At 31.9% G+C, this 12,833-nt stretch overlaps 1 protein-coding gene across 3 annotated transcripts; it reads right to left on the reverse strand.

The window, feature by feature from the left end:
* Positions 1 to 2,978: 2,978 nt before the first annotated feature.
* Positions 2,979 to 11,892, reverse strand: LOC110807059 (ADP-ribosylation factor 1). Of its 3 annotated transcripts, none has more exons than XM_088220354.1 (7): positions 11,734 to 11,892; positions 11,038 to 11,207; positions 10,362 to 10,432; positions 9,773 to 9,892; positions 8,560 to 8,678; positions 4,408 to 4,489; positions 2,979 to 3,189 (listed from the first exon to the last, which is right to left on the reverse strand). In XM_088220354.1, exons 2-7 carry the CDS (start codon positions 11,183 to 11,185, stop codon positions 3,184 to 3,186), a joined length of 546 nt encoding a protein of 181 aa, XP_088076480.1. In that variant the 5' UTR covers positions 11,186 to 11,207; positions 11,734 to 11,892; the 3' UTR covers positions 2,979 to 3,183. The 3 variants fall into 3 exon arrangements, with proteins under 3 accessions (XP_088076480.1, XP_021887768.2, XP_088076482.1); XM_022032076.2 differs by having other exon boundaries at positions 11,658 to 11,770; XM_088220356.1 differs by lacking the exons at positions 2,979 to 3,189; positions 4,408 to 4,489 and adding an exon at positions 4,682 to 4,824 and having other exon boundaries at positions 11,734 to 11,876.
* Between the last annotated feature and the right edge of the window lie 941 nt (positions 11,893 to 12,833).

Raw genomic sequence — 12,833 nt, forward strand, 5'->3', positions numbered from 1 at the left:
TCGCCCGTTGATCTCAGCTTAGCCCTAGAAACCCGTTGTTTTCATCAGCCATGGTGGCTTTTGATTTTTTTTTCTAACAAGCCAAAACTGGCTCTAATACCATATCGATTTCAAGGAGAAAATTGTTTGTTTTTCTCATACATATGAATTCATATATATATGTAAGAGCCATAAGGCATATTTCAATCAAACCTCTTTAATTCTGGCTCCTAAGGTCTCCTTAATTTTGTTTAATCAGACCTCTTTAATTCTAATCCCTAAGGCTTCTTTAATTTTATACAATTATATCTCCTTAATTATATACAATCAGATCTCCTTAATTCTGATCTATAAGACCTGTTTAATTTTGTACAATTACATCTCTTTAATTTTTTTTTGTAATTAAGTTGCAGATACGTAGGTTTAAAAAAAAAAGTTGATGAATTTGTTTGTTTAGAGAAGGTTCTTGATTTTTTTTAATATTTTCTTTTGCAGGATTCTTAAGTTTTCATTGTTTGATAAAATTTCAAATTTTTAGTGAAAAAGAATAACTCCCCAAAGGACTTTTACGCAGTCTTTTACTATCTTCTGGCTAATTTCTTTAACCTCGTCTTTTTTGCTAATAGAATTTATTTACGTCATAAAAAAAGTATTTCTCTTGTAAATATGCCGGCTGACTTGGTAGGAAAATATCACTCAATTCATCAGCCACCCGATAGAATATGTAAAATACTGTTTGTATAATTCAAAAGCTACCAAACCACCAAGTTAATATCTTTGTTCTCTGCTTGGAGTCATTGGGTTCAAGTGTAGAATTTAGTACTTTAGAAGCATATTATAAGGTAATAATTACATACTAATAATGTTTAATTTAGTAACTTTTTCACTTAATTTATTAATGTATTGGTAAAACTATAATAATCAAATTAAACTTCATCCCAATATATCATAATGTATATAAACTAAATAAATTTTTTTAATTAAAATAATTATAATAGTTTAAAAAATTCAAACTAATTTTTTAACAAAAAAGCAAATCAAAGCATGAGTTAAACTTTTAAGCTTTTCTAGAGTGCTCTTTCTAGTTTTAACCATCCTTTTTTTGTAGTTTAATTATAAAATGATTTCTAATGTTTTATTCATTCTCAATTTAGTTCTTGATTTTTTAATTCCAATAATTATTTTTCATTTTTTTTAATTTTTTCAAGTTATTATTTTAATTAATTTAAGTATCAAAATAAATTATCCAAATATATCTCTCGCAACTCTCTTCTCCTTTACCTCTCATCCTAGACCCAGTAAAAATGTTTATTAAGTGTAAAAAGAAAAAAGACAACTTTACCATTAAGCCCACTTTATGCATGAATATAAAATTTCTTTGAGAGGATATGTATATATATATATATATATATGTGTGTGAAATTTGAAAAATATAAATTGAAATCTATATGAAGCAAACCAAACCATATCCAGGATATGATGCAATTTACCAAAACATAGTATCATCATAATAGTTATATTTATAGCTAAAAGTATTAGCTAAACCAACAATTACATAACCATTCTGCCATTACAAACCCGATCAAACAAAAGCACAACTATTTTCTCCACGATTATTTGAAAAATATAAATTGAAATCTAGAGGGTAAGAGAAGCACTATATGAAGCAAACCAAACCATATCCAGGATATGATGCTCTAGAGGGTAAGAGAAGCACTATATGAAGCAAACCAAACCATATCCAGGATATGATGCAATTTACCAAAACATAGTATCATCATAATAGTTATATTTATAGCTAAAAGTATTAGCTAAACCAACAATTACATAACCATTCTGCCATTACAAACCCGATCAAACAAAAGCACAACTATTTTCTCCACGATTATTTGAAAAATATAAATTGAAATCTAGAGGGTAAGAGAAGCACTATATGAAGCAAACCAAACCATATCCAGGATATGATGCAATTTACCAAAACATAGTATCATCATAATAGTTATATTTATAGCTAAAAGTATTAGCTAAACCAACAATTACATAACCATTCTGCCATTACAAACCCGATCAAACAAAAGCACAACTATTTTCTCCACGATTATTTGAAAAATATAAATTGAAATCTAGAGGGTAAGAGAAGCACTATATGAAGCAAACCAAACCATATCCAGGATATGATGCAATTTACCAAAACATAGTATCATCATAATAGTTATATTTATAGCTAAAAGTATTAGCTAAACCAACAATTACATAACCATTCTGCCATTACAAACCCGATCAAACAAAAGCACAACTATTTTCTCCACGATTATTTGAAAAATATAAATTGAAATCTAGAGGGTAAGAGAAGCACTATATGAAGCAAACCAAACCATATCCAGGATATGATGCAATTTACCAAAACATAGTATCATCATAATAGTTATATTTATAGCTAAAAGTATTAGCTAAACCAACAATTACATAACCATTCTGCCATTACAAACCCGATCAAACAAAAGTACAACTATTTTCTCCACGATTATTTGAAAAATATAAATTGAAATCTAGAGGGTAAGAGAAGCACTATATGAAGCAAACCAAACCATATCCAGGATATGATGCAATTTACCAAAACATAGTATCATCATAATAGTTATATTTATAGCTAAAAGTATTAGCTAAACCAACAATTACATAACCATTCTGCCATTACAAACCCGATCAAACAAAAGCACAACTATTTTCTCCACGATTATTTGAAAAATATAAATTGAAATCTAGAGGGTAAGAGAAGCACTATATGAAGCAAACCAAACCATATCCAGGATATGATGCAATTTACCAAAACATAGTATCATCATAATAGTTATATTTATAGCTAAAAGTATTAGCTAAACCAACAATTACATAACCATTCTGCCATTACAAACCCGATCAAACAAAAGCACAACTATTTTCTCCACGATTATTTGAAAAATATAAATTGAAATCTAGAGGGTAAGAGAAGCACTATATGAAGCAAACCAAACCATATCCAGGATATGATGCAATTTACCAAAACATAGTATCATCATAATAGTTATATTTATAGCTAAAAGTATTAGCTAAACCAACAATTACATAACCATTCTGCCATTACAAACTCGATCAAATAAAAGCACAACTATTTTCTCCACGATTATCAGAGTCTCTGTCTAAGAACCAAAATCCTCAAAAACTTCATGCCTGTAAAAGAAAACAATACCCGACATAAGCAGCAAAATGGAAAGTAAAGATATATCCTTATTGACTAATCACTTATAAAAGGTCATGGGATTCAGCTCTTTGTTTCTAAAAGAAACTTTCACTCAAGTTATTGTTTGGACTATTTGTAGAGAAAATAATACAAGAATATTCTATGTAAGTAGTTCAAATTCTCCTAATTGAGGTGGCTTTTGATAGACTTAAAATAGAACAGGACAGGAGTATGTAGAATTCAACAAATCTAAATAGTTCGAAAACATACAATTGGATTATTAATTTAGACATAACAAACGAGTAATATCCTCATGCATTATATTTTCTTGTATCTTTGACAGCTTGAAGAAAATTAAATTATTTTAAACTATGGACTTGATTCTAATTAATAGTACATTCACAACATATGTAATAGATCAAAACAAATTAAAGTTTCTTAATTAATATTTAGAAAACTATTGAAATAAATTCATTTTAATAAATTTATAAATCTATTATTAATAATAACTTAAAATCAACTAATTGAATTTCTTAGAATATATAAAGTCAGTGAATAACAAGACATCAGCCAGTAAATCTTAATCAAAATAATATTAATATATTAGAAGAAAATATTACAAAAGCAAATAAAAGATTAATTAGTTGGTCTTTGTTGCACAACCAGTCAGGGAGCATGGCTGAAAAAGCCAAGTTAAAACCATTTTTGAAATGGCTCGTGACCAAGCAACGGTGGACAATGGGAGAATAATGAAACTCCAAATAATTATGGTTGCTTGAAAATGGAGAGAGATCTTTTGAAATTTTACATAACTAGATTTTCTTTCCAAAGGAATAAATCAGTCTGACCAGTATGAACTATGAGGAGAGAATCTTTAACTTTAAATTTTTACACTACAATAAAAACCTTTCTTTCTTGTTACAAAACGTAAAAATGGACTCGCTTATTGAGTCCAGTCATGTAATTCACTAGATAATAACTGTTTCCTTAGAGAGAAAATATTCTAGATCTTATGCATTTTGTTCAAAAGTCATTCTCTACTTAATACAGAAGATCTTGGGGAACTTTAAATATAATGCTTGATCTTCTCCTGTAATCTTTGGCTTCTAAGTTCATTGGCGGCACTCTCTTGGTGCCTTCATCTATAATACTTCTATTAGACCCTTATCAAAGTAAACTTTATGATTTTAGCAAGTTCAGGTACTTGCCTTGCTAGCGATGTTGTTGGAAAGCCAATCCAACCCCTCATAAAGACCTTCTCCTGAGGTTGCACAAGTGCTCTGGATGTACCTGTAACAAACAATTATTATCACATCAGCAACATTTTCATGTGAACAAAAATGAAACAGTTAAAAGAAAAATCATCCTTCATCATTTATCTTTTCCTGGTGGTGGTTGTTGTGGTGGGCTCTCGCTGCTGGAGGGGTGGTGATGGTGATGGTGGAAGAGCAGCTGTTCTAATGGCTGAGATACTCAACAGAACAGAGTCAAACCTCCTCCATCCTCTAAACCCTTCTGATGCTGAGTGGTTGGGACTTTGTCCAAGTCCATCCTATAGTCTGATGTATTCCATTTACCCCCATGTATTTTGAAAATATACACTTGCCTGTATCCCTTTGTTACCCCTGCATTACACTTACCCTTTTTATTTTGTATAAATCCCTAAATTTATCACCATAATCAGTCTACCAATTAAGCATTTACTAACTGACTTTTTTGCCAATTTATCGTATTGTTTTATAGATCCAAAATACTTTTTATAAACATTTATATATTATTCATCCTGTTTACACTCAACTATAACTATCCAATATAAAAGTAGAAACATGAAATTTATTTCCAAATTGGTGTCTACACTTTCACATTTTTTCATACTTCGCCATTACTTCCATGGAATAAAATTTCATAACCTTTAGAACTTAGTTAAGTTTTGTAAGACTAATTTTAAGAAGATGGGCTTGGTTACATTTATATTGGCAGTATAAAATAAGTAACATATTTCTATACATATCAATCTTGTAAGACACTTATATTATACAATTTAAGCAACTGCTTTTTCTTTTGGATAAGATTTAGTTATCCAGTCAATGGAAAAATATACATATTTGGAGTGAATTTGAAGGAATAAGAATTGTTCTCACAGAAATATAAAATAAATATACATATGTTATATATAAAAGACTTCAAACCTCAATTTCAATTATTTTTTCGACAGGTGAATAAATTTTGGACAAACCTACTATCTTCTTCGTAATTTTTTTTTATGAAAGTCCTGTTCTTGTCCATTTCAATTATCTTGAATTTATATCCTTTGAGTTCATTTTCTCTGCAATCAATTAGAACACAAGAAAATTCATTATTTTCCTCAAAAAGAAAGGAAAACAAATTCTATATAGAAACAACATTTTCTTTGTCCAAATATTTTTTTTAAAAATAAAGATATTATAGTTAATAATTATTACAAACCATGATTACTACCTCAAAAAAAAAAGATGTACATGGGTCTTTATACGAAATAATCATTCTTGTAGGTTTCTTTGGGAGGGGAAAGTGTTATTTGTTGGTATTATGCTATGTTGCTCGGATTCAGGTGCAAGTGTTCAGTGTGTGCTTCAATCCAAGTTTCTAGCTCTATAATTTTTAAGGCAAAAAATACAGGACCTTGGCCAACAAAAATCCACAAATTAGTCTAGGATTTAATATGAAAAGTAATAAAACTATGACATATTAGTCTTTAGTACAGAAAGATAGCAGACTCATATCTGTAGTGGGTGAAATTTATATGCGATAGTAATATCTAACTGATTTAGTGTGTCATTATACAAAAGCCTAAGACTTTGACATTCAAGAATATGTTTCTATTTATTGTGTTCTTTTCCAGCTTCTAAATCTAAGGGCCTTTATCATTGTCTCTATACTATCATATATCACAACATCTAGTTCTAGATCATCAAGTGTTTGACATGCATATCAATTGCCAGACAAATGTCTCATACCCACACAAAGATTGGGTCACATTTGACATGCATATGACACTAAAATTAGAGAGTCCAGACAATGACGGTATTACGCCCACAGAAAGTACAATAATTTTTTAAAAAATGTTTTCCATTAAATTTCATAGTGTTCAAGTACCTAAAAAAGGATATTTTTCAAAATACATGGGGTACATGATAAATTTTTTTGGCAAGAAAATGAGCAGATTATAAGGCACCTAGAAGGTGAAAACCCACATAAAATATTTACAAATAAAGCAAAATATTTATGAAGTCCCCAAAATCCTCACTAGAATACACAGTTAGTCCAAATGCCCTTCTATTTCCTCTCTTTAAATATAGTCCAAATAGTAGCTAGAGGAAAAAGACTTAAGTGTTTTTTACCCTTGGAAAGCCCTTCCAAACCCACAATTCATCCCTAACCGTGCCAGCAATGACGCAATGAATCCCCAGCAGACAATTGGCCAACACCCAAAGCCGGTGAACAAACAGGCATCAAGGAAGAATGTGGTTACGAGTCTCCTCACCACACTTGCATAAGTAGCATCCATTCACTAGTATTTTCCTTTTTTTAGTCAACTTATCCAGAGTAAGGGTACCCCTCCGTAGCAGCTTACCAAGCAAAGAAAGCCACCCCAAGTGAGGCCTTTGCTTTCCAAATCATGCTAGAAGGAAATTTCACACTATCCCCACCTTTCTTAGTTAAAAGTATGTACAAGGATTTGACAAAGAACCGGCCATTCCAACACAGACTGCAACCAGGCTCATCTCCGCCCCTCCAAAGACATGCACGAGCAAGGAAGTCGAGGAGATTCAATATTCATCCATCTCCCAATTATTTAGGTTCCTTGACAAATAAATAGACCAATTGCTCTCCCCATTGATCCCCACAAATGCATCCTTCACAGAAATATTTTTTGTTCTGTGCACTAGCAAAAGGATAGGGTACACCATAAAAAGGGCCTTGCCATCGGTCCGTTTGTCTTTCCAGAACCTCACACCTTCATCTACTCCAACCCTCCACTTAATACACCCATGAAAGGTTTTTTTTAAGAATTAATCTTCTTTCAAAGACCAACACCATGTGACCCTTTTGACTTCTTGACATACCATCCATTGTTTAAGGGGTACAATATGATAATTTAAACTATATAATTCAGCAGAAAGACATTGCACTTTGTTTAGGTTTCAACTCCGCTTTACTTTCTTAGAGGCTACAGTCCCATCATCTCCACCCTAGTAATTTTAATAAAAGGATAATAAACAGTGCTCCCAGGACTGCAACACTACGCTGCAGTTTATCTACAATCCAGTTTGCACAAAGAGTAACACCAGACTCTAATTCTTGCGGGGACAGAAATCACAATAGTCCGTGAAACTTAAAGATTTATAATCCTTGATATATGTGTTGAAAACCCATACTATAATATCTAGAATCCATGTGTTGGATATTTAAGGTTTTGTTATTGTTAAACCACTTTTTGAGATTTTAGATATGGCCTATATGATTGGGTTGATATATTTTTCACATATAACAATGCATACAGATACAGATAGACTCCTATTATCTCAAAAAACAGTGTAAATATAGACTCCTAAAAAACACTTCAATAAGGGGATACCATAAACTAAAAGTCAATAGTATAAACCTACCCTTCAGTACTAAAGTAATGAACCATATAAACCTACTCTTTAGTGCCACCGACCAACGAAAATGACAAAACCATGTACCTAGACCCACACCAAGTACCGACAAAAACTATGACCTAGGGAGCACTGAGTACTAAATTTATCTTTTTTCAAATGCACACCACTCCAATAATTCAAACTTATGTAAATCAGCTATAGATACTCCTCTAGAATATAAGAGAATAGCAAAATAGATAGATCATCGAATTTCCATGATCATAGCTTTCCAGGAAATTCCAAATGAACAATTTCAACAAAATCTTTCAATTTCTTATTTTAGGTTCAACTCTGAATTATTCTATCGATAACGTCCATTGAATGTCCAGAAATGGCTATACAAAAGTTTTTGTTATTCATATTAAGAGTTACTCTAGGGAAAATGTTTTCATGTGGTGTTAATGACAAAATTACTGTCTTTGTAGCTCCATAATGTTTCAGTTTGTCCCTACCTATTATTTGAATATATCAAGAAAGATAAAAGGTCTAATGAGACTACCATGAAATAAGTTCTTTTCTTCTGGTAGTTCATCCAAGGGAAATATTGAGCTTCAAGGGATAGTGAATGGTCTTATCAAGGCATAAATGTATAACTCAGGAATTTCAAAAAGAAATTCAATAAAAAAGAAAATGTCTACATCTGTTCTACACTAGAGGGGAAAGGAAAGGTGACTCTACCAGTGGCGTTGGCGGAGAGAATGAAGACCAAGCTTGTCAGTTATTTCTGCAGCGTTCATTGCATTGGGAAGATCTTGCTTATTGGCAAATACAAGAAGAACAGCATCCCTTAGTTCATCCTGAAAATTAGATGAATTTCATTTAAGTCCCCAGTGCTTCTCATTTCAGAACATTTCCATAAGATAAAATCTCACTGCATCTAATAGCAAGACAGGAAATTAATGCTGAAGTAGTAGGACACAGTCAGTAAAATCACTACACTAAACAACCAGGTTAAACTTTGCAATGTAAACACGAAAATCAGTTATATTGATAAAGAAAAACAAATTTCGAACTATTTTTATAGAATTTCTTAAGATGCAACTGCACTTTCTCTAACATTTACATGAAAATCATTATATAACTTTTCTGATTGGAATCACATTGTAACAGATCACCATCTATTACAAGACCGTTGAAATATTTGATCATGCAACCACAAATTCAAAGGGAAGGAAGTTCAAGTTAATGTAGCAACGGCAACAATCTTATGCCCATGGAGTTTACTTCGCATGATAATAAAGTACAGTTGTTGATTAGGATAGTGGAGGGTAGGGTAAGCACAGAATAGTTTGAATAAGAGGTCGGATAGGTTTTCAATAAACCATAATAATTGAACTAATAATTTAAAATTAGTGCATTCAAAATATACTGATATAAAATTTCAAAAATTCTTTGTGTTCAAATAGTTATAAAATATTACAATTTCATTTTTCAAACAAAAAATTAATCTAATAAAAGAAAACAAAACAAAACAAAAATGGCCATTGCACTGAGAGATGCTCAAAGCTCACAAATTGCACTGCCAACAAGTGATTAGCTAAGCACAATAAGTGTTTGTCATGTGACCACACCAACTATGGTCACCAGAGGCAACCAGTCGCATGACAAGGAGTGGGTTTCCATACTCCATTAAATTAAAATCCCAGATAGGGTAGGTAAGGGAGCTTACCACACCCTAACCATCCATCAAACGTAGCCTTACTGCATTGAGAGAGACATTGACTTCTAAGAATTATACTCCAGAAACATAGGGGATGGAAAATGGTGTAAATAAAAAATAGCAGTAAAACAAAAAATGCAGTGATATCAAATCAAACAGGAGCAATCGGCAGATAGCAATTCAGTATGTAACATGCATAGCGAAAAATACAGACAGAAATTGATCACAAACCTCGTTCAACATACGATGCAACTCATCCCTCGCCTCAACAATACGGTCCCTATCATTGCTGTCCACCACAAAAATAAGACCTTGAGTGTTCTGAAAATAGTGCCTCCACAATGGGCGGATCTGATTTACAAAAACCAAACATTGGTTACTCGAATGAGCCCAAATAAAAATAAGAATAAAAAATGTGAAAGATATGGCTTATGTATTCATGGCATCATAACAGCCATCAAACGTAATTAAAAATGAACAAATGCATTAACTAGAATGTGAAAAAAATGTCAATTTATCATTGATAGAACATTGATGTCAGTATCACATAATAATTAAAAGACTTATCCTGGAACTTCTAATTTATTTCAGCACCATACTTATTTTTGCAATTCCAACTTGTCCTTATAACTGAAGAGTTTGTCATGGGACTTCCGATTAATTTCAGCACTGTATATTTTCCCAACTAAAACATGTCCTTATTACTTTGTATTTATGTCCATAAATCTTCAAAAATACTGGGTGTATAACTGATTTAGGATATTTAAGGTTCAAAATTTACCAATAGAGTGAAAAAGAGCTTTCTCAAAGAAATGTGTACCTTATCTTGACCACCCACATCCCAAACAGTGAAGCTGATATTCTTGTATTCAACTGTCTCCACATTAAATCCTGCAAAAGAGGTTCCTTGCACATTAAACTATAATCTGTGACACTTTGTATCGGTATGATATTGAACTGTTAAGATTTGAGAAAATCATAACGCTCTCACCAACTCGGAAGAACAAATAACATTTCCTAAAGCATTCACTGACAAAAAGAAGGAATTTGAAGAATTTACCATACTAAAGACAAAACCCTTAAAGATTTGCTAGCATATCACATTTTTTCCATGCTATTTTCTAAATCAATAATGTACATAACCATTTATTACTTCAGCCACCAGTCATTTGCAATGTCCTTTTAACTTCTATAACACCTCTAACATAGAGGCTCCCAGGAAAATGATCTCTGGGAATATGGTACAAGAGAAGAGATGGTACCCACAGTTTTTGGTACAGGTAAGAACTAAAATTATGATAGCCGGTTTTAAAATGCAGTCTACCCCAAAAAAAATTAGTTAAAAAAATGTGCCATCTAAATGAAGACTCCAAGAGCGATTCAGAGATAGAAGTCGATATAAGAAGCAAACAAATTAAAATCACGCAAACCATTAAAATAATCTACACAACAGAGAATAGAAAAAAACTTTCTCTTGAAGTGGATGGAGGAGTCACCTATGGTAGGGATCGTGGTGACAATTTCACCAAGCTTCAGCTTGTACAAAATGGTGGTCTTACCAGCAGCATCCAGACCAACCATCAGAATACGCATTTCCTTCTTTGCAAAAAGCCGGCTAAATAGCTTCGTGAATGTCAGCCCCATGACTGACTCCCTGTAGCTTGCTCTGGATTAACCACCATATTCACAAATCAAATCAAAAGGCAACATGAAAATCATCAACCAAAAGCTAAAAGTATATTCCCACAACAAAAATCCACTAATAAATACGGGAAACACAAATCATCATTGCAAATATACATTTCAATATCAGGAAAAACAAAACAAATGTAAAATCCTCCCAAAAAATCAATAAACAGAACGCAAAAGACGAACATATATCAATAAATCGAACACCTGCTCAAAACAATAAGAGAAAAAAATGGAGAACTAATTAAGTCAGGAAACAAATCCTAAATCCACTTTCAATTTCAAGAAAACACTGATCTTACATAAAAACAACTGTGCAAATAAAAGTTTCAGAAAAATACAAGAACAGGTTAAACGGATCCACTGAATAATGCTCAAAAGGAGATATTATACACGTTATAGATCATAGATAAATCCGGATGGATACCTGTTGATGAAGGAAGAAGATCTGATATTAAGACTATTAGATAACAGATTATGAAGTGTATGGAGAGCACTTTTACCTGTTGAAAACTTCGGAGGAAAACTGGAGGATCTAAAATTGTGAGAAAAGGGAAGAGCGGACCGCGAGATTCTTAGAAACGTGATTCTCCTTCTTTCCTTTTTAGTTTCTTTGTTGAAGGGAATTTTTCTAGGAACCTTTATTTAGGACCTCTAATAATGGTTTTGACCAAATCGTGACTCATGATATAATATATTTCAAATTGGTACCCCTGCTAGAATCACATATTTTGAATTCCCAAATCTGGAAACAAGATATATATATAGACATTTTTGCAGATAAACGTAAATGAATTATTATGCAAAATATTCTTAATAAACAATTTAGTCATAAATTTCATGGAGATGTAAACACAATATCCTAATAACATGACAATGTACAAAAATATGATCATAACTCTTACTATTAGCAAAATAAAATGCATGAAATGATAAATGTGAGATTATTACTATGATGTAAGTAGACTCTTTTTAAGAATTCGTCACTATAAAACTACGCCTTTCTAAAATTTTGGCTTTTCATAAAAGTTTCAATTGATCTTCTTCTGGTCTTATGTTAGGCATTAAAATAGGTATAGTTAGAATTTTATATTTTAACTTAGTTGAGTAATTAGTATTGCTTAAATAAATTCAAATTCATTTATCCTCCACCTAGATTCTTGACAATTTGATTTTCAAGATTTCTTATATTGTTTCTTGGGCCATGATGCCATTGCCAAGTTGATTTATCAATTAACTGATTAACCACGATACAATTAGGCTTCGCTGCAAACTAGAAAACAAAAGCTTCAAGAAAAGGTATCCAAAGATCTTCCCAGATTGTTGTGTTAGTGATATCACTTATGAGTTTACAAACCCCGGTATATGTAAGATTTTTTGTTTTCTAAAATACCCTTCCAGAAGTAGGAACCCGAAGACTTTCTAGACAACTCCATAAAGTTGCCAATGTATTTAGCTCTCACCATATTAACCCAAGGTTTTTACCACTTGCTAAGTTAGCTTAGCTACAAAACCATAGTATAAATGTGTTAAATATCAAAAAGCTAATCCATTAGCTTGTTTAGGATTACAAATGGAATCCCAGCTAACAAACATAAACCCT

This window comes from Carica papaya, chromosome 1, assembly GCF_054855325.1.
Source record: "Carica papaya isolate Zhongbai chromosome 1, ASM5485532v1, whole genome shotgun sequence".
Lineage (NCBI taxonomy): Eukaryota > Viridiplantae > Streptophyta > Magnoliopsida > Brassicales > Caricaceae > Carica > Carica papaya.